This window comes from Daphnia magna, linkage group LG8 (genome assembly GCF_020631705.1).
Source record: "Daphnia magna isolate NIES linkage group LG8, ASM2063170v1.1, whole genome shotgun sequence".
NCBI lineage: Eukaryota > Metazoa > Arthropoda > Branchiopoda > Diplostraca > Daphniidae > Daphnia > Daphnia magna.
In genome coordinates, this window is record NC_059189.1 from 1,916,788 (window position 1) to 1,938,981 (window position 22,194).

The following is a 22,194-nucleotide window of genomic DNA, read 5'->3' on the forward strand; positions in this document are numbered from 1 at the left end:
TATAACCTAATTTAATTTTGTTTACAAATAAAATAGAATCAAAGTGCTTCTAGCATAACTACTTTGGGAATTGAACAATAAATAACTCAAACTATAAATCCCAAGTGGGTGGTTCTTTTATTAGTGGAGGTAGATTGCTATTAGATGGTGATGCAAGATCTCTATGAAATTAAAAAAATAATTGGTAAATCAGAGGACAAGGGTTGTCTATAAAAAGTAGGTCAAATGCCGTTCCGTAAATAGCTCTATCATTTTATTCAACACTCTTTCTCATCCACTTTTCTTTATTCATAAAAGTAAGCAAACATATAGGCATGGAAGAAACAGTTAACTAGCTTTCAGACATTTTTAGATAATCAAAGAGCTGGGCTACAGTAAAGAGATTTTGAGTGTTTTTTGTCAAATCATACAGTTCTACCAATGGCACTTGCTCCATGGACTTCCTCCCTACAACAACAATAAATGGATATCCCATGCGTTTAGCCTCTATTAGTTTTTTGCCTATTGTTGTTGTACTTCTGTCATCCAAGATAACATCTTGTGTAAAGGGTTTCATTTGGTCTATTTGACTAGCTACAAAATGTGCAAGAGCAATTGCTGATTCTTCTTTGCTGCCCCCCTAAAATTTTGAATTTACATTAGAAATGTACTTCTTATGAAGACGGTAGTCATTCGTAATTTTACCTTGGGTGCAACGACGCAAACACTGTAGGGAGCAATTAATTTTGGCCATCTAATTTCACTGTCCGTTGCCAGAACTTCAACAGACGCTGCCAAGATCCGGCTGATACCAATACCGTAACAGCCCATTTGACAAACTGAACGAGTGCCATCATCGGAGCTGAAAAATGCGTTCAATACTTGGGAATATTTGGTTCCAAGAAGAAAAGTGTGAGCAACCTTAGTAAATAACTTAGTTAACGAAAAATACAAAAGGCCGAGGAGCTACCGTCATTTACTACCTCTATTCCTTTGGTGGCTTTCATGTTAGCGCTTCCACATTTCGTACATGCATCAAGTGGTGAAAGTTCTGCGTTGGTTCCGAAGTGACAAAAAGGACATAGCCTCAAATCATCTTCACCAATGGATGATGGGAAATGATATTCATGGGAAGACAGACCTCCAATGTTTCCGGTGGAACCGGCAACTAAAAACAATTTTAGAACGTTACGTGAACTAGCTGGCTAGAAAACCTTTCGGTACCTTTGACGAATGGTGTGTTTAGGCGTTGGAAAATCGTGTCATACGCCTTGCATACCAATTCGTATGTCTGTTGGGCTGTTTCGACAGTTTTATCGAAAGTGTACAAATCTTTCATCGTAAACTCCCTACTCCGCAGTAATCCAAAACGTGGTTTAATCTCATCCCTGAACTTACTGGTAATCTGATAGAGTTTCAGCGGCAGTTGCTTGTGGGTCAACTGAGGCAAGTATGCAACCAAATCAGTGATGGCTTCCTCATGGGTCTGCAAAAACAAACACATTCAAACATCTTGTTGAACCACATTTTTTACATGGAATGCCTTACTGGACTAAGCACATAGTCTCTACCATGTCTGTCCTTGACGGTTAGTAACTCCAAACCAGTGGACTCCCACCGTCCTACCATAAACCTTTTTTCAATTATTTGTGAACAAACAGTATAGTAGATCTTGTTTCTTCTCACCTGTTTTTTTCCACAGGTTACCAGCAGTCAAAATGGGAAGCTGAAGCTTTTGGCATCCCACATTTTTCAGTTCTTCATCAACAATCTTTACTAGTTTTTCTAGAGACCTTACCCCTAGAGGGGTCAGCGTAAACAATCCGGGACTGCTTTGTCGAACAATGCCCAATTCACTAAACAGCTGCAAGGAAAAGTAATGTTAGCTGTGGAAAGATCCATAAACCATGCATAATTCAGGATACTTTTTGACTTTTTGAAGTTGGTTCATCTTTTTTTAACGTTGCATCTTTTGGAGGCAGGCAAATCGGTTGAAAGAGTGAAGAAACGGTCGAGACACACTTTAATTCCCATGCAGCACCTGTGGCACCCAAATAAAACTTGGCCAACTGCTTACAGTTGTTCTGTATTGGAATCATGCTCCAATAATTTTGCTGGCTTGAATGAATGACCAGAGATTGAAATTTAAGCGATTTTGTGGCGTCTGCTTGTTTGTATTCTGCAGATTATAAGCAGCATTGCCGCTGACCGTCTATGTTCACGCGCAGTACCGCAACAGGCACTAGCCCACAAGGTACAACTTTTTCAGCGCCAAATGCGATCAAAATGGCATGGGTTTTGTAAAGAAATGAATGAAAAACGCACACCTTCTAGGAGAAAATTATCATCATCTTTTATTAACTCTCGGGTAATCTACATGAATTGTGGAGCGGCAAGAGTAATCTTTCTAGGGTGACAAATGGTCAACCAATGCGAGGCGGATTAGGGAAAGTTAATCCTAAAAAGTACGGGGCGAAACGGTTTATATTTCTATCTTCTTTTTACAATCTCAAATTTGGTTATATTACATTATACGCTTGATTCACAATGTTCATGACTTAGCTTCAAGCCACAAGTTATTATTACCATATAGCTGCATAGTGAAGTAAAAATATAGAGCTCAAATGGGCCGATAGGGTGAACAACGTGATCATGAGTTCATGACGGACTCGTGCATCCTTTTTCCCTCTTATTCGCTTAAGGAAGCAGGTCAGGTACTGGTTAATTCAGCTGCAGAGCTCACTTGGACAAATGGAACCGCACTCATTCAAGATTTACCTTACATATGGAAATCAATGATTAGATCAAATATAAATGGAAATTGAGTAAGAATTGGAAAAGTTGAAACAACAAAAGGTATGAATTCGTTTCCGGTTTAAGTTCACCTTGACGTGAACGGGTTACTACAAAGCATTATAGGTAAAGTTTTCCAAACACACAAAACAAAAAAAAAAAAAAACGAAACAAAAAAGAAAAGAAAAATTACAGCAGAAATTAGTTCTGATTGACTTTCTTGTCGAAGAGAGACAACTTGGACTGGACAGCTCCTTCACAGATTTTAAGTCGATGGGAAACCTGCTTTTTAGCTATCGTTGAATTGGGGGTTATGGTCATTAACGGTGATTTCTCCGCGTTTGCCGCTCCTGTTAGCCGCTCCGTCAACTGCGATGCCAACAACTTTTCTCGGCCCAATTTTTCTTCGTGCCGCCAGTTTTGGAACTGTCGAATTCGGGCTTTAAGCGCAGAATTCACCGAACATTGCGCACCACGCCCTTTAGTTGCCTTATCTTTGGACTCTGAGGTCACTCCGCCGTGTTTGATGTAGCACTCGAAGTAGTCCACGATCTTACCAATGTCTTTCTCACCGTATTCGAGCCGGCGCACCAGAGAAGAATTGCGTTCTTCGCTACCATCTCCTCCAAGACTGGCCAGGTCTTCGGAGCTATCCGTGTAAACGGATGAGGATCGATTGAAGACTGTCCAAGACGAGAACGAGCGGTTGAAGCGCAGAGAGAGACTATCCAAATCTTCGGGGTCACTTATTGAACAACTCCCGATCCTGGAACGAGAAGCGAACGAGCCTTCATCCAATGACAGTGTGAATTCCGGCGACAAATCGCTACTTGCACTCATACGCTCCACATCTCCGACACTGTAGGAACGAAAAATTTAATCCGGGAATTGGTTTTTTTCTTCTTGAAACGTGATAATCCAAGTAGAAAACAAACCTAAAAAAACCGGATTCGGATGATCCGCGGCGTTTTAAAGGCATCAATGGAGAATAACGCAGTTTAGCCAACACAGAGTCGTCTTGGCTTTTCCCCCTATAAGTTAAAACGGCCAAAGGTTCCTTCCGTAAATCAACAGTCTCGGCTTGGACAGAGACGGGCAACGGAGGAGACACTTCATGGCGATTTTCAATTGGGCGCTGCAAAAAGGACGAAACACAATGCCATCGTTAATCAAGTTTCAAATCGTAGATCAAAACGAAAACTTCACACTTTTTGTGTTTCTTGGTTTTCCGCCGTGTGTGTGGGTTGGCTGACAACGAGTTTGGATACACCCACTTGGCGCCGAGGGGACGCTGGAGAGCTGGGCAACGAACGAGAGGCAGTGCGACAAAGGTTCTGTTGGCGGTTTCTCTTGTCACCCTCGTCCGTCTGTTCGTTGTTGTTGCCACCTTTCCCACTGAGACGTAACGGCCACGCTAGTTCGCAACAGCTGGAGAAGAGTCCCCCACGCGCGGTATCCAAAATTTTCCTTCCGTTCTATAAACAAAAGAGAGAGAAAAAGACGGGGTGGAGGCGTTAATAATCTTCTGCCTCAATCTTAACATCTGTCTCTATGGGTACATACCTTGAATCGTTTCAGAGTGGCAAAAGGATTCTGAGCCTTACAGTTGGGTCGATAATACGGATCGCCTGCAGACATGGCTTCGCCAACATGTTTTGGAGTCAACAGAAGACTAGCGTTGCTCTGCTGAGACGATTCGTCTGACTTGCCCGTTTCGTCGGATTCCCGGCTGTACGGAAAATGTCACAACAAGAAATGAAACAAAATAAGTTTGAGTACAGATTATGATTGTGCAGCACGCTATCGATGTCTGAGCTGAGTCATCCGATTCAAAACACTACTCACTTAAATGGCTTCTCCTTGACAGCACGTCCTTGGAGGTAATGGCATCGAGCTTTCTCGCTGGGCGAGCTGCCGGGCACGAGGTAGACATCATGGTCAAATTTGTTGCTTGGCTGGGCCTCTTTCGCCTGGGCGGATGAGTGACAGCAGCTGGTGACATCCGAGCCACTAGACAGACAACCTGACTGGATATCGGTGTCGCTAGTCACGTCCGACGATGGCACGTCAACACTTTTGCCGCTATTACTATGCTGCCGAATCATTTGTTCCAACTGAACCACCAACTCTTCAAAAGTTGGCCGGCTATTTGGGTCCATCTGTTTTTTTTCACAAAAAAGAAAAACACATCGTTAAAGTCTCAAATAGAACATTTTCCATCCATCACCGTTTTTTTTTAACGTTTTTATGTTTGTTTTCTTTTTCTTTTTCTTACATGGCAACAAGAGAACGCGAGCTGGAGGAATTCGGGCGGACAATCGGGGCACAATTCGCTGAAGGCTATGTAATCCAAACCAAAGTTTTCGGTACGCGGAAGGATATCCGGATCGGCCTCGATGCGGGCAATGAGTTCGCATAAGACGATACCAAAGCTGAAGACGTCACTACGTTCGTCGTACCATTTGCCTTTCAAACATTCCGGAGACATCCAGTAAGGGCTTCCGACCGTTGGCAAACGGTAACTATACCTAGAAATAACGCGAAGGGCAAACATAGAACAAACATAAGAGCCAGTGAGTCAGACAGCGTGAGGATTAATAGATAAACAAAAGTCAAGGAGAAAAGGGGAGAAGAGCTGGAAATGCAATGAAAATGAAGAAGGAAAGTTAGAAAACTCAGGAAATGAAGAAGGAAAAATCCAATAAAAAAAATTTAAAAAATAGATAGCAACAATAAATAAAAATCGAATATGGTAAAACCTGGAATCGGGAATTTTTGTGGCCAGACCAAAGTCGCCAACCACGGCTGTTAGATCGTCTGTCACGTCGTCTCGCTGAATAAGAACATTCTATAACGGAAAACAAAAACAAAAATAAAAGAAGATTAATGATCAGTCAGGCTGAAAACGAAAGATCAATGAAACTCTGCTGCAAGAAGCTAAACGATAATGGGTTGAAACTGGGTATATCTTGTACACCGGTCACCACGCCCATTTTTTTTTAAACATCGCCAAGTCTAGCGCATCTCTGCCGCAGTGCTGACTATTTGATAAACGTAACAATAGGTCATTTCATTATCCACACTGGTTCTTGTTCCCTACCGCCAGATATATTCACTGCGGCTTAAGTAATAATCTCTACAGAATTTACGACCCATATAATTTTTTTTTTCCTTCTTTCTTTTATTTTTAAATGAATTTTCCGTTTTTACGACCATCAAAACAGCCGATGCTATTTTCTCTTACGTCAGGACGTCAACCACGTATTTACGACAACAAGTTTGTGTTCGCTGACCGTTAAAGTTATCAGTGCGTCGGTGGACGACGAGCCAAGGATCAACACAACATTCCAACTATTAGACTGCGCCGTCCGTTTGACGACGCAATCATGCCCAGCACATCCCAAGCCCACCAATAGCTAATCTCGGACCCAAAAGGGGGGAGAAAAAAAAAGTGGGAGAAAGCGATATCTTTTCAAGTTATTTTCAACGCTGACGATTAGACTACGAAAAAGTTAGCGAGGGTTGACTGAGAACACACAGCCGATCTAATTTGGCCGTCCGACAAAGCTCCGGCAATCTTGTCGCAAGCAATCTAGTTGACTCTAGTGATACATTCAGCTTTGCCATCGTTTCACGTAGAAATGTGTCCCATAGCGAAGCTCAGCTAGATGTTACAGAATCGGGGCGGCAACGGAAGCGGATCGATGGAACGCGTCCCTTCTATCGATCCAGAGCGTGAAGACATCATGCTCAGTTTTATGTTACACTCACGATCCGCCAAGTATACTTGATTCATCCCTCCCCACTTCTTCTCCTTCTTATCTGGCGTGTTGATTCCAACATCTTTTTTTTTTGTGTGTGTCTGTTATCTTTTTATTCTTCCCCGTCGACCACTTCCAAGAACATCCAGCAGCGTCAACTAGAGGCTGAATCACGAAAGAAATACAAAAGAAAAGAAACGGTGCACGTGCGCCATCTCTCCTGCAGCGAAGTTCATCGAACCCTACCACTCAGGTCTACTTGACTTCTCACGGATCACACTCAATCTGATACCACATAAAAAAAATTAGGCGAACTAACTCATCATAATGCCTCGTATATCCACGCAAATTATGCATCTCATCTGCACGTAACTGCCAATTATTGTGCACGGGATTTCACGCTCCCAAACGAGCTTCATTAAAAACTCATCAAGATTGGTCAACAAAGATATTCCATATCCGTCAACAACGCCGACGTATCATGGGAATCGGCCATGGAAGAATCAACGAACAATTTTTCAGATTGCCAACTGGTGAACGAGCGAATACCGAAAACGTGGGTGGTGTTTTCGTATCCCCATTTCCCAGGGAATTGCTGCGGCCATGACCATACGCTGATGTTTCGTGTGTAGAGTAATATCAATCGTAACATTATCTTCATCTTGCCAGCCGCCAAGTTGATCCGCACGCTATAAGGTTGGTACCATAGATGGTAGAGTGGGTCAGACAACTTGTCTAGACGTTTTGCAATAACCCGCAGGTGCGGCCCCGTGCCAGCTATTCCCAGTGCCGATACTATTGCATGAATTAATACTACGCCTTCTTCCAAACGACAAACGCATAGATTCAAACCCCACAAAATTCAAAGAAAAAATTCAAAAAAATACAAAATAAAGGGTCTTGCCTTGGAGGTGAGGTCTCGATGAAAGAGTCCCTTCGAGTGAAAGTATCTCATTCCCTTGGCGGTGTCCCAGGCAATTTTCATCCGCAAACTCCATGGTAGGTCCTCGTCGCTAAGAATCAGCTGTTCCAGGCTACCACCCTTGATGTACTAAAGGTAAGAAAGAAAAACGCAGATTTTTTCAATCGGGAAATAAAAATAACAATCGAAATAATAAAAAAAAACCGTAACAATTGCACAATCGAACACACACACACACACAATGTACGAAACGTGAAAAGAAGATAATGATAGAAAAAGAAGAAATATTAAGAAATGGGGAATTCATTTTCACTTTCACTTTGCGGATGGCTGGTATAGGGTGTGAACGGTTACCTGGGCGGGTTCGTTTGGTTACGAACCAGTGAACTACGACCACCGCACTCTTAGGCAAGAAAAAAAAAGAAAGAAGAATCGGTCGAGGACGACGAGTTACACAAAGAAACGAAGAGAAGAATAGAAAGATAAATAGTTTTCTACGTCGTTTGGTGAAAGAGCAAGGGAAAAAAGGTCGTCGCCCAAATAAACAATAGAACCCCGTTGTAATTGACGAGTCCTTGCGCATCGAAAATTTTGCGCAACATTTCGCAGAAAACAGATGCTATCAAATAAACCAAGTTGGACAGTTGACTGTCGTCGAGAAATCGAGGTAAAATGGCAAGATGTTTGCTTACCTCGGTCAAAGCGTGAAGTTGGCCACCGTGGACGCAGACTCCAATGAATCTGGAAAAAAAAAAAAGAAGACACGAAATAAGGAGCGTGAAATCGCGTTGCGAAATGACCTACAATGTGATCTCCATCGCATTTTGTTTGTTCAAGACTTCAGGGCATTTTGTTTATAAATGGACAGAACGAGAGAGTCACTCAACCTTGTCCCTTCCCATACAACCGAACTGATCCGAAAGAAGAAGAAGAAAAAATAAAGAAAATCTAAGAAGGCATTCATTTGTTTTTTGTTGCTTCTAGACAATAAAATGCTGTTGGACCACACTCCGAACAAAAAACAAAAACAAAACAAAAATGTTAAATAGATACTAAGTAATTTCATCGGACCATCGGATGTGACACGGAGGGAAATTTCAAGGAGGATTAGACAAAAGAGAAAGCTCTAAGTGAAAGAGACGTGACGGCACGATTTTGAATAGTTTGCCATCACGTTGCCGGCACACACACAAAAAAATAGGCAAGGAAATAAAAACTAATATTTCAAGTACGTACAATTAAACAAAAAAAGGAAAAATATTTTGGTTTTACCGTCGAGTGAGCACTTTCTTGCGACCGGTTTATGCAATTTTCTTTCAAGAATAAACGTGCTACCTACAAATGGGCAGATAAGGAAGACCCATTCGTCGGTTCCATTAAATATGCTTATTTCTATTTTAACCACCGCCAATATAATATAAAAATGGCGTCCTTGGTCTAAAATCCTATGAAGTGTAACGAGGACAAAGTAGAAGCAGAATATATACGAATTCTACCTGCTGGGTCAATTCATTAGTAACAATAAATCATGACCACCGTGCTCCCTCTTATTTCCAAACAAAATTAGCTTCGGTTCGATGATCTAATAATTTTTTTTTTCTGTTGGCGCCTAACGGCTAGTACCTAGCCTGTAGCCTCAATAGCTTCGGCAATCTCCGAAAGAGGACAAACCTTAATTGCAGTCAATTCGCTATTCCATCTCTGCTTACAGAATTTTGTGCACCAGGCTGTCGGGCAGGAGCAATTTTTACGTTCAAAGAAATAGGGCATCAATCTATCATGAGGATCATGTGAACAAACCAATTGGAAAAAAAATAAAAACTCGTTTCCAAATTGCTTAACATCATCCCTCTGGTAAATTGGAGCCCAGCCATTTTGGCGAGAACTATTTCAATTCGGTTGAATTCAAAAAAACCCTTTTCTTTTATTTTTTCTTCCCATTTAATAAGAATCTCGAATCGAAAGTCACATTTTCACTTTGCCTAGCATTTTGTCAACGTCAGTCACCCAAAGTCGACAGCATTCCGATTTTTTTCCTAAGAAGTGGACGGTAACGTAATTTGCATTTATCCTCCTTTTAAAGGATAAGAAATGATGAAATATGTCTCGCCAAGGACTCGTCCTACTATCATCGACGACAATAAATAACAATAAGCACGTCGAACGTTCAAGAATGGCTCCCCCCAAAAAACATTAAACACGCGAAAAGAGAAGGTAAACGACGGGGCCCCGGTGGATACGTACGTGGGCGTGTATAGGTCCACGTTTACGACTATTTACGACCGTTTGACATGGCGGCTGAAAATAAAACACACGCTAGAAACAAAAACAAAAAAACAAGAGAGAAAAGGGAAACAACAGTCCATAAATAGTAGCTGTGGAATAAATGACGCCGGGAAGCTCATTTGTTGTTTCGTAACACAATCACAAAACAAAAAGGGTGGAGTCGCAAAAGATGCGGTTCCTTGAGTTTCGTGCTGTAGTTCAGTTTCATTTTTGACTACATATATATATTCGCATATTTACTTTATACAACTATCGCACCGGGGGGTTTCTTTTTCGTAGGTTGAGCAAGAAAAAATCGAGAGTGAGGAATGATTTCCGCTAGGAAAGGATCTCCTTCGCCCGCATGCGATGTTGCCAATACCAAAAAGAACAGAAGCATTCTGATACACTAGCGTAATGTTTTCTTATATATAAAAAGGGAAACATACGACCTTCCACTTCCGTGATATTACCACTTAATTCCCCCCTCCCCCTGTTTTTTTCATTCTTTCTTGCAACTTTTCGCCAGCTGTTCTATTTATTTTTTTGGCTTCTTTTTGACGTCGTAAACCAGATTGAATGCCGTCCGGTGTGTTTCATCGCTTTAATGAAAATATCGTTAGTTCGTATATTTCCCTTTGTCCCATTCCGCAATGAGGGCACATCAAAATATAAGGTTTCCTCGTAGTAGCTAACTCAATTAGTCGCCATACAAGTCGAGCCGCCAAAGGTCGTCGTCGGCGTCGTCTATCGCGCAAATGTGTCGATACATCTACGCGGGTGGGTACAATCGACGCCCCCATCGGAAAAGAATGTGGAAAGCTTTCCTTGATTTCTTTTTTTTTTTTTCAGATTCGCTTTGCGGTTTTTCACAACGCATTGAAACAGGAGACACGCTAGCGGCACGATGATGATTGGTGGTAATTAAGCGTTTTTACGAGACACGGAGTATATGCTGCTATAAGTGAAAAAAAACGCCAGCTGAACGGTGGGCACCCCCAAAGGAAGGAAGCGCAAGAACACGAGAAAAAGCGGCTGAAGCGACATACTAACCCCATATCCCCAAATAATCCAGCTGCCGGTGGTCGATACTCACGGGCCGACTGTTGGTTAATAGTAAAAAAAGGTAAAAGGAAAAGAGAAAAATGAAGAAAAAAAGGGGCCTTGCAACAACCACCGCACGCCTGCAGCCACATTAGTCGAGCCCTTTTTGTTTTTCACGTGCGTACGTGGTACGCTTGTATAATTTGTTTTTTTTTAATGGATGCCATCACGGACATAATTAAAGAGCAAATCGTTAGAAAAAACGAAAAAAAAAAGGGGGGAAAAGACAAAAGAGGAGATTCATTCTAAACTGTAATCAGGTGATGAATAATCCTATAGGGAAAACACGCACTATTGAAGGTGAACGAACGAAACATTGGTTGAATTCCAAACAAATACGTGCCATGCAATTTTGAAATAAAATAAAAATGTACGGAAACTCTTGTAAAACTACTTTTATGCATCGTTTTTAGCTTTTCTGTTTCTAGTTCAGGCGAAAATCGGGTCGCCACGTTGACGCAACCGGATCACCGCAATCACGAATGACAATTACTTTTAGACATCAAACTGGAAATAACGAGCCCAGAAATGTCTCAAGTATAATCGGGCGCAACACACGATCTACGTGTGTACATATGCAATTCGCTGATAGGGCAATATCGTATATCAGGCTTATCTTCCCTTCTTATTATTTTTGGGCGTGAAAGACGTTTCTTTTTTCTTATTCCCCCCCCTCCTCATAGGAGAACAAAAACAAAAGCGCGATCAAAAACAACCAAGACGGGTGTTAATGTTTTCAAAGTGATGACTCACTTGTCGTTAACGTAACGATGGACTCGTTCTAGAATAATCCCTCGGTCGAAAGCTAAACAACGCCCTTCATTAGAATTGAATGAAAATAATTACCTGAGAATGTTGGGATGGGAGAGTCGATTCATCAGCTGAACTTCATGAAGCATATTCTTCCGGTTCGAAGCCAGCAGATTCATCTTGAGGACCATTACTTCGTTCGTGGTCCGGTGAGTCACCTGCTCGCACAAAAGAAACAGAGAAAAAACAAAAATAAAAACATCTGTTATGAATATTGTTTAGTAGCCAACATAAACAACACCCCATCTCCCGTTTCTTCCATTCTTCACAACCATCGGCATGCGTCGTCCGCACATCAAAGAAACACATTCTGCTCTCGCGGATTGCGGTCGAATTCGGGAAGGTAAACAGAAAAAAACAAAAAAACTTCCCGTTGTTTAAATGCTACCAGTGTAATGCTAGCCAAGATTGTAATCAACAATCACCCATGACTGAGTCTAGAGTTAACGTCAAACCCCAAACACTACGGCATATCCTAGCCATAAAAAAAAATAAAAACAAACAGACACTGAAAAGTTATTTCCCGTCTAGCGCGACAGATTTCCAGTGAGAAAGAGAATGGAACAATAGCCAATGTGGGGTTAGAGTACTCCCTTTCGAAATAGAATAGCAGCTAATCATCGGAATAGCGTTCAATTGAGTTGGTCAAGCGCCTAAGAAATCGGCGGCCATTCATCGAGATTCAAAACTCTCTTTCTCTCTGGTCCATTTGTCATTGGCTGGAACGCGCGGTTCAGTGGCTCAAAAAAAAAAATTCCTTTCTGCGCGTGTTTCGGTTTGCTTTCCGTCGCATTTGAAGGAGAGAGGATGAATCATGCGAGCGAATAAGCGACGGACAAGAAAAACAAAAAAGAAGATGGAGGCGTCTTTTTCGTCGAGTCGGACGTCATTTGCAGCGGAAGTGAAAACGCGCAGCTACATACCAACTACCGAGTTTTTAGTAGTTTAGTTTGCGAAGCGGAGCTAAGTTTAGAACATTGGCGCTGCTGACTGCACAACTTGTATGTGCGGGCGGGGTGGCAGTGGATGGTTACAGCTGTTTCCGTCTGAACCGAAGCAGCCCGTTTGCTTCCTCGGAAATTCGGCGAGGGAGAGTGTTCTCCTTTCTACGTTTACACGCATGCACAAGCAAAACAAAAGACTAATTGAGTTGGAAATTTGACTCAAGACTTTTTCAGGGGAGAATGAATTCGAACAAGTATGTGCAAATGGCAAAAGAAAAAAATTCACGAAGTGAAATGGATGCAAATACTTGTTAATATGCCAGACTCTTCCTCATCAAATGATTTCATTACTTAACGGACTTAGAAAAAGAAAGAGAAGAACTAGAAATAATATTTTTTTCTTGGACGTCAACAAAAAAAAAAAAGGGGGGCGGACAGACAAGCAAGTGAACGCACCGGCCGTGTTTCCTTCTGGAACTCGATCCAGGGCGATCAACAACCCCAACGACTGGTACATTCTCATTCCATGATATTTGGAAAAAGAAAAAGAAAAAAAAATCTACCAGAGCAAGGCCAGGGGAACTTTTCTTCTTTATTGTTGTCTTATGAATTTCCCCAGGCTTTCACTCATCTCTTTCTTTTAAAATGTTTTTCTCACGAAAAACTCCATTCATCGAAGGGAAGGTCGATATCCCCGCGCAACCTTTTTTTTTTTCTTCTTATCGGCAGTTGCAGCGAGAGAAAAAAAAAACAGCTAAGCGTTACCCGAAAATGCTATTCATTAAGTTCTGTTTTCTCGGTTCGGCAGTAGCTTTCTTCGTAATGATTTTGACGGTCGACCGCGCGCTCGCGTTCTGACGGGAGAAAATGCGGAACAGTACCGGGATGAAAGAAGACTTTCGCGTGATCTCTCCATTCTTCAATGTGCGGGGTCATCTTCCCTCTCTATTTACTCCCACCCCACTCCTGTTACAAAGATGTTCTTCTTCCTATTCAAATCCATCAACACAATAGTCTCCGATGAGATTCCCGAGAAAGGCATTCGCCTTTTTTCCGCAGGGGAAAACGAACTAGAAGCGAAGATTGAGTCATGTTAACACCCTCATTAAAGTTCGGCAGCAACAAAGAAAACAAAACAAACAAAAAAGGGGGGACTACGAAGAAATTCAAGGAGATCAAAGAGAAAACATCACGAATTGCCTTCCCTCGTTATAGATGTTTAGTCGAGGACGACGGATTTTTAAAAACAAATAACGAAAAATAAAGAGTTTGCAGACGAGATTTTTTTTTTTGGTAATGGCAATAACCACGAAAAAAAAAAAGACTCACGTTTTTCATCATTCCGTTCGGGTGAGTACACAAGAAGCGCTGGACCCATGTTCATATAAAATTCAAACGCTGTCGGGGATAGGGACGAAGGGGCTGAGGAGAAATCTAGAAATTTATATAGCGCCTCCTTTGTTGTTTGCATTTGCGGGAGAAATGGAAATTCACTGTGAGAAAAGACGCATCAAAACGCTTTGAATGATCGCTTCACGTAATTTCCGTGTGAAGACTATAGGGGGGGGGAGGCTAGCCGTTGGGCTTATCATTTAAACGACCCGACAGATTGTGTGCGGCGATTTCTTGGGTAACGATGTAACGAACGTATTGCTTGCTCCATTTCATTCGGTACAACTTTCACAGTCGCGGGGATAAAGTAGCCCATCTCCATTCGGGATCTTCCCTACAACAAAATGCTAGTAATAATGGTTTAAAAAAAAACGTGCGTAAGTGCGAACGCTGGCACAAAATTCATGACGACAGCAGATGGCTGATCTTCCAGAATCGACAATCTGGAGCGAGTCTACCATCTAACTCTGGAGAGTAAGAGACACACGGAGAGACGGGATGTGCACCAAGAATAGCACACGCACACAAAAGGGGGAAACAGGAAGAAGACGACGAGAATTCAAATCTTCCTTTTGTTTCTGCATCCGATGCGAACGCTGGATTAGAACAAGGAAGGAAAAGGGGCCTTTTTTAAAACCGAAAAAAAAACAAAAAACAAATCGTATATCGAGCATTTTTGCAGTCTGAGCAAATAGCACGATCGCGATAAATAGAAAACGCTGGGTGTGGAAACTGTGACGTTGGAAGCGATAGAGAATCGACAAGGAAAAAAACAAATGGTGATATCTGGTGTTGCTTGCCGTAAAACGCGAATTAAGCAAACAAGACACATTTTCCGATAGTAAAAATAATCCTAGGATGGTTGAACCAGTCCACGAGCCCAGATAAAGGGAAATTGTAAAGAGGAAGAAGACGATGCCAAGCAAAATAGACAACAACAACAACAACAACAACAAAAAAAAAAAGAAATCTTTTTCCACCTGGTCTAATCAGACCGGAGACCATTTTAAAAACTCCTATTCATTTCTTTACTGGTTAAAAAAATATATAGTATCAACAGGAATAGCCGTTGTGCCTTCTCAACAATAACTGTAGAAATCTGACATTTGAAAGCCGGACAAGTTTGACTTCACTCGCCTTGAATTTTCTATGAAAACTCGAATACTTTCAGAGGCTTTTCAAAACGACGACATAGTTAATCAACCGCTAAGAGTAAAACCGGATTCGTGCTCAGTGATTAATCAGCTCAGATTTTGGCTCTACGCGTCGCTCTAAATCCCGAACCAGCTACCAGAATTCCAAAAGTCGAATGAATATTTTTTTATTTTATTTCTGTTCTCCTTGCGAGACGTTTATTCGGCCCAGGTTTTATCAGTTTCTCTCTTCTTCTCTACTGCTGTCAGCTAGGCAAATATCAATCAAACTACTTTTCTTTTTCCCTTTTTTTTGGAGGGGATGGCAAAATCACGTAAGCAGCGCCTTCGTTAGAGATTAAAATTCATGATTTCAATTAACTGATTAGAGAAGAAAACAAAAATTCAGAGGAAAAGAAAAACATTAGAAAGTTACTACCCAATGATTTCGCAACAACGATATCGAAGAGGATTTAAAAGATATCTAAACGCGCTAAAGCTCTTCATTTCAATCTGGTTTTCTTTCACGATTGTTTGATGAATACAAAAAAAGAGAAGCATAACAATCATCAGCCATTAACATTTTCGACGACAACAATAAAGAGCCGGTAATAACCGACAACGAAAAAGGGAATTTGAAAATGCCATGCCGGCTTGACTTAAATAGATAAAGAGAAAAAAGAGAGGTATCAACTCGCTTAGGGATGTACACGCAAGTAAAGTAGGTGAGCGTGTCATCGGCCTAGAAAACAAACTAAAAAAACAAAAAAACAAGTGACAAAAGGAAGAGCAATATCACCGAGGCTTGATTTTACTGGTTGTTCCATGCTCAAACAATTTTCATTTCCCTCTATCATCTACCGACCAATGGCGAGAGAGGGGGGGGAGAAAAAAATCCCGATATCGATTATTGGGTCGCGGCATTGGACACACAATGTGGTGTGGCGGCATACACATTGGACTACGGGAAAAAAAACGCAAAAAAAAAAAAAATGTCTACAAGCTTTAAAGCTCGTAGACTCCAGGACTCGGAACATATAAGTGGTTTTATGGAAGCACCGCAAGCACGGTACGAGTTGGGGAGCGTTGTGCATGGCTGATCTTTTAGAACATCTGCCGAGTTTGCTGTTTTTTTTTTGTCTTGGATATTCTCTTGCAAACATTTGGGCTGGCTATAATTACACCATGATTATCTTTCGAGGGGGAGCAGTGCGATTCACACAGACAATAAAAACGACTGAGAGGAGGAGATGGTTGTAAACTAATTCAAACCTCGTGGAGCCTCTCAGGTGACACTATAATTTTATTAATAATAATTCCTGCGTCTGGCGACACCGGAAGGTGAGAAAGGATGAAAGAGGAGAAAAGAGCGATTCACACATTCCGTTTGAATGAATGAATTGTTAGAAAAGAAAAGGTTTGACAGTACCTTGAACACTTCCGAAAAGAATCCAGCGCCAATTTTTTCACAATAGAAATCATCGAGCCGGTTGAGGTTGGACACGGCGTGACGTAAAGCCTGGCAAGATGACACGGGTCGGGCACGGCGGGGGCTGTTGACGGGACTGCTGGTCGGAAGCTTATTACGAAGCGACGACGGCCCGTTCAGCTCCGAATGATCTAACGTACCACGTTCGTCGAAATCTACGTCATCCACACACACACAGTGAGGGTGCGGGAAAGAAAAAAGAAGTACGAACCGGTAAGATGATGCCGCGAATTGAGATAACATGTTGTAAGAAAGAAAAGTCGAGTTTACCGAAGGATGACGGTTCGGGTTGGACGAGCAAAGGACGACGTCGTAGGCAAGCGAACTGCTCCAACTCGCCCGGCTCAGAGATGGACCGATTCGTTGTGTGTTGTAAAATTCCCATTGGAGTAATGGACGGATGATCGCACGGGGTCGGACGGTCGAATATGACGGACATCTTTTCCCAAGCCTCGCATGCTCTCCCCTAGAAAGCAAGGCCAGTACTAAAGGCAAAGGTCTAGTAGACAGGATGTTCAGTCTGGTTTAAAGCAAGCAAAGAAAAAGTCAGTTATTAAAGCAACAATTCATAGCATTGGCAAACATCCACTATCAGTAAATTGTGCATGAGTTCAGCGTTAGATGTAGAATAGAGCAGTCAGACTAATACAAAGTTCAACAAATGTGAAGGTGGCAGTTGGCATGGATGCAATACTTTTATCAGCACATCAGGTGGTTCAATCATGTGCTTTTATCTTTCGGGCACACAACACAATGGTAATGCACACCAACTGGAGTTGTTATCTTACAGGCTAAAGAGAATACTTTATTTGGAAAGATTAAAATTACTGCTGGATCATTGGATTCAAAGTGTCATGTCAAGGTTTGTCTTGACAAACACACAATCAAAACAGCGAAAACTATTCGGAGGGTAAAAATATCATCACTGGGGTTTTGGCAAAAGAAGCGTAATTAGCAGACGATCCACGTTGGATGCCAAACGAACTCGATGTAAGATTTACTACTTCAGATGACAGACCGGGAATCAAGACAAACTTGCAATGTAACAGATAACAGAAACACGAGTGCACGAGGGGTTCTCACCTGAGGGTTACGAAATGGGATGCTGTGTGAGCGAAGACGTCTTCCAGAGCAGACGAAGATGTGCAGAAATAGCTGATTTGTATCGATGCGTGGGATTGGTGTGTTTATTGCTGTACATCAACACAGAATGGAAGGATACCGAGACGCAGCATTCACGAGAGACATCACAAAACAAACTGATCAGAAAACCGGACCAGACGATAAAGTCAAGGACTTTGAGTAACGCTGTTCCCTTTTCGGCAAGAGAGAAAACGTTGAACAGCCGGGTACTGTAGCACTCGAGTAAATACAAGTCAGAAACCAGAAGAGCCGTGGGGCCTCACCGTCAGCAGCGCATGCGCTACTTATTTTTTCCCTCTTGAGTTTATTTTTTTGCATTCAGGCATGTTCTTGACTGCCATCTAGGGACGCTATATGTAAGTTCAACGAGAACTACCAGATCTACAAAAAACACCCGCCATTAAATTGTTGCCGCCCAAAGGTTTTCCTTTTTTTCTTTGATTAATTTCACTTCTTTAGATTGTACATAAGTAGACAAGACGGAATGTGATGTAAGGTAGAACTTGATACCATAAATCTGATCCCCGTCGAGCACTGTCATGAGATGTCTGCAGATGTGGTGAGTTAGAGACCCTCTAACAAAACAACAACCAAATCTCGACGTACTGTCACCAAAGCTTAATGGAACCTTGACTATGTAACAGTAAAAGACTGTTTGGTTATAGATGATACTACTTTACACAGTAAAACAGTATTACGTACGTAAGTAGAATAACTTTTCAAGATATTGCTATCTCCACCACAACACACTAATACCACATAACCACGTTGATCGAACGCATTTGCGAAGGACTTTGCTAAAAGTCCGGCTATTTGTACGATCGGAAATGCCTGTAATTTCCCTTAGCCGCATGCCACGAACTAGCTCAATGCCATTACATGCACGCATGGTAATATTCACGTTTAATGAGTTCCAAAAATTACACACATGCCTTTGACAAAACGTGAGCTTACTTTCGATTTCCTAAATTCCGTGCGATCGTTGAACGTGATTCCTTATTCGCCTTGTGCAATTTCTGGTTAAGTTTCCGTTTAATTAGCTTTTGAAGTCGACGCAGTTACATAGTTCTCCTACATAGGTGTAACCTTTTCCTGAAAAATTGGATCACGACGCGATCAACGCTCCAAGCAGGTCTACGGTTTCGTAAATTTTTTCAAGCTCTTTTCTATTTTTCTTTTCATTGCTGCATTTCTCTCCATCACGAAACCCCAAAAGTCGTTTGTCAAACCGTGATAGGCGGCAGCTGCACAAACATGTATGTATACGCAGGTATACGATACTGAATCCTAGAGAGAAACACAACATCAGGATTTAGCAATCGAGAAAAGGGCGGAAAAAGCCACCACCCAAACAAGATAAGCTTCTGCTAAACCCATCCGGTGAATTGGCAAAAACAAAATGGGATTGTCTACTTCGTTACACTGAATACTTTTTCTTTCCGGAAACGGGAAAGAAGAAAAAGGACAAATATTCGTTCGTTGACTAAAGGTGAGTAGTACTTCGTGTCAGATAATTGTATTAAGTTTGTCAGTTAGCTGCGTGATCTTAATATCCTGAAGCTTTTGTTCTAGGTAACCTTTTTCACATCCGGAATTGCAAAGGATTCAGAGCTCTTAAAGCTTATCAATAAAGGAAGTTGGTAATCCAATACATGAAGACCGACCGCAACAGTCTGCCATCTAACGGTCAAATTTGGAATTTTCATTCACTTTTTGCCTCAATAAGTGAACCATCATTGTTCGTGGCCTACAGGACACGATCGCTAATTGGGTAATGCCTTCAAGTGGTTTTATAGGTCGACCTGCCTTTGTTAGACGCAGACATCCACTCAAACAAGATACCGTGTTCACTCTCGTTAGGCTCTCTCCTACACGACTCGTTTCTCCACGTCAGAATAGGCCAATAATATGGAACGAGGGGAGGAAGCTGTCGGTCGATTTTGTTTCAGTTTCTCCAGCAGCTTGCAGACGACGAGGCCAGCCGGTCGTGACACATGATCGCGTCACTGAAGCAGAAGGAATGCCATCGCCGGGTTCGGTGCGTTCGACGAGATGTTTGTGCTGCATCGGTCGGGCCAGAACAAGAACGCCATTAAAAGAAAGTAGTAACTCGAAACCGCCAAAACCACCATCGTCCCTTTCAACGTTGATTCCGCTGTCGTTCCTACACGTCAGACAAGTACCCCATCTCAACACCAAAGCCAGTAAAAACTTCTGGCTTTATCTAGAGGGGGGAAAAAATGTGGGCGGATTTGATTGAGAAAATGAAAGAACGGGGAAAGGAGGAAGGAAAAGAGGATTCCGAGGTAACGTTTCCTTTTTATATTTTTCATTTTCCCAAACCACCCGTATCTGCCCATGTCGGGAGGAAATGAGCAACTCAATGATTGATGCATCTCCCGGCAACCAATCCCGATGCTTTTTATCCATTTTTTTTTTTTTTTTTGTAACATTCACTCAGCTATTCAGTCGACTTGTACTTTCTTTTACAACTTTTTATTTTGATGTTCCTTATTAGTCAAAAAGTTTGTTTTCCTGTCAGGCAACAGACCAGTTCCGCGGAAGTGGAACGAACGCAGGGGCGTTGTCACGATAACGTCAGTATTCAAATCACATCATCTAGATTCATCATGAATCAATGTATTTACAATAAAGCTCCGAATGACAATATGGTATATCGTATATACATACACACAAGTTACAAACGTAATGTTTTTTTTCCTTTTTTCTTTTTTGTGTTTTACTTCTCCCCATCTTGGTAGTGTGTAAAGTACAGGTAATATGCGACACGTTTAAAAAATTGAGGATATAATCCCTCCGCAATAAAAATGCAAAAAAAAACAAAAATATGTATCATACAAAATAGGAAAAGATTAACAAAACAAAAATATTTCCTTATGGACATTGTCAGTCGATTACAAACGCGCTTATCTTTTTTGATGCACACCATAAAAAAGAAGAAAGGAAAGGACAAAAAAAAAAAAAGTACCAATTGCTTTGTCATAAATCTTAGTAGTGGTGATCAAGATGTTGGGAACACACGGTGTCCCATAGTGTGGATAAAGAATTTAAACAACAATATTAGAAAAAAATAAAATAAAATGAAATTTTCTTAATAAATGCTGCTTTGCCCGTTGTTGGCTTTCAATTCAAACTGCAACTGTGGATGAAAAAATTGATGCATCATGCTAGTACCACGAAAATCAAAGAATTGTACAGACGCTAGCGACGAAGATATCATTTAAGGCTGTGTTGACGTCCTACGGTACAAAACACGAGTCAACAAAGTCTGCGAGCCACCGAGTCCGGATTTTTTTTTCTCTCTTTTTTTCACATTTCTTTTGTGACACACACACACACACACAAAAAAAGAAGGAAATCTGAAAAATCAACTGGAATTTTTCTTTTCCCAGTTGGTGATAAGAAGAGAAAAAGGGGAGAAGCTTTGAAAAGAAATGTGACGAGCGGATTCTCGGTACGAAGAAACAAAATATCGACGGTAATTTTCAAACGAGATTGGATTTAGCGTGCAACCGTGTAACCTGATGTTCTCCACATATTCGGCCTTTTTTTTTTTTATTCTTTCCACATCGATCGTTGTTGGCTTGGTCTGTTCACTGATTCTTTCATCTGGTTAGATCCCCCCCACGTCTCTACCACTTTTCCAGCCATTTCGAGCCCACCTTTGTAACCGAATCCAACACACACACGCCAATCTTTTTGGGATCCTCTGGGGCCAGCAAAGCTTTTTCCGACAACACTTAAATATGTACACCAGACGGGACAAAAGAATTCGATATCAAAGACAAAAAGCAATAGAAGAGAAAAATAAAAACAAAAAAGATGTGAAGGAATTGAGTGAACGAACATAATTGACACTAGCGCCAACGGTTTAAATGTGTTTCTTTTTTCCCGCTTACGTCGTTCATAATATTGTTTGTGTGTGGGTTATTGTTTTAAACTTAAATCTTTTCGTGTTTTGGAAATTAGAAAATAAAAATAAAAAATACACAAATCACAGTCGCATTGTGGGGGATGAGGGAAAAAGAAAGAGACACAAAAAAAACAAAACAAAATAAAACAACAACAACTTGACTTTCGCTGCACTTGTGGCAATCACCGACCGACGAGACGGGCGACGGTCACGACCATTAACAATAGGTGGAGGTAATCCATCTTGGCTGACGACATAAGGGTGGTGGTGGCGGCCGATGTCGAAGAGGACAATGAAGAGGAAGGGAAAAGCTTGCGCTGATCGAGAATGGCCGCCTCGACGCCCGTGCACTGACCGGCCGATGTCACGTTGAAAACGGAAGCGCCAGCGGAACTTCCATCGCCATCCACCGACGTGATATGCAAATTGTGTGCGTTGTGGGACAAGTGAGTCGACTGCTTTCCGTGGGTGGCCAATCTATCCCTACGGACAATGAAAGGAGAAAACAAACACACAATGAAAATT

At 41.7% G+C, this 22,194-nt stretch overlaps 3 protein-coding genes and 1 long non-coding RNA gene across 8 annotated transcripts in view; 1 reads left to right on the top strand and 3 right to left on the bottom strand.

Annotated features, from left to right (window-relative positions):
• Nucleotides 1-236: 236 nt before the first annotated feature.
• On the bottom strand, nt 237-2,161 carry LOC116929375 (probable proline--tRNA ligase, mitochondrial). Its single transcript, XM_032936567.2, has 7 exons — nt 1,905-2,161; nt 1,666-1,843; nt 1,528-1,601; nt 1,204-1,465; nt 963-1,147; nt 685-900; nt 237-619 (listed from the first exon to the last, which is right to left on the bottom strand). The coding sequence occupies exons 1-7, from the start codon at nt 2,076-2,078 to the stop codon at nt 332-334; spliced, it is 1,377 nt and encodes a 458-aa protein (XP_032792458.2). The 5' UTR covers nt 2,079-2,161; the 3' UTR covers nt 237-331.
• Nucleotides 2,162-2,307: 146 nt separating this feature from the next.
• Nucleotides 2,308-17,927, bottom strand: LOC116929371 (dual specificity testis-specific protein kinase 1). Of its 3 annotated transcripts, none has more exons than XM_032936560.2 (13): nt 17,676-17,927; nt 16,863-17,058; nt 16,533-16,747; nt 11,671-11,792; nt 8,148-8,196; nt 7,438-7,584; nt 5,532-5,620; nt 5,048-5,300; nt 4,618-4,931; nt 4,336-4,501; nt 3,981-4,247; nt 3,708-3,907; nt 2,308-3,631 (listed from the first exon to the last, which is right to left on the bottom strand). In XM_032936560.2, exons 2-13 carry the CDS (start codon nt 17,029-17,031, stop codon nt 2,974-2,976), a joined length of 2,649 nt encoding a protein of 882 aa, XP_032792451.2. In that variant the 5' UTR covers nt 17,032-17,058; nt 17,676-17,927; the 3' UTR covers nt 2,308-2,973. The 3 variants fall into 3 exon arrangements, with proteins under 3 accessions (XP_032792451.2, XP_032792450.2, XP_045034409.1); XM_032936559.2 differs by having other exon boundaries at nt 16,863-17,112; nt 17,676-17,926; XM_045178474.1 differs by lacking the exon at nt 17,676-17,927 and adding an exon at nt 17,421-17,442 and having other exon boundaries at nt 16,863-17,112.
• Nucleotides 17,928-18,114: 187 nt separating this feature from the next.
• Nucleotides 18,115-21,094, top strand: LOC116929378. 2 transcript variants are annotated; one of them, XR_004397829.2, is made up of 5 exons: nt 18,120-18,156; nt 18,815-19,224; nt 19,308-19,506; nt 19,596-20,041; nt 20,278-21,094. It is a non-coding gene; the product is annotated as an uncharacterized LOC116929378 (long non-coding RNA). The 2 variants fall into 2 exon arrangements; XR_006650938.1 differs by having other exon boundaries at nt 18,115-19,224.
• The window catches only part of LOC116929369, a 43,278-nt gene continuing 41,443 nt past the window's right edge, over nt 20,360-22,194 (bottom strand). For both annotated transcript variants that reach the window (XM_045178481.1, XM_045178480.1), the window contains exon 11: nt 20,360-22,152. In XM_045178481.1, coding sequence (XP_045034416.1) covers nt 21,852-22,152 — 301 coding nt within the window. In that variant the 3' untranslated portion in view covers nt 20,360-21,851. The remainder of the gene's footprint in view (nt 22,153-22,194) is intronic.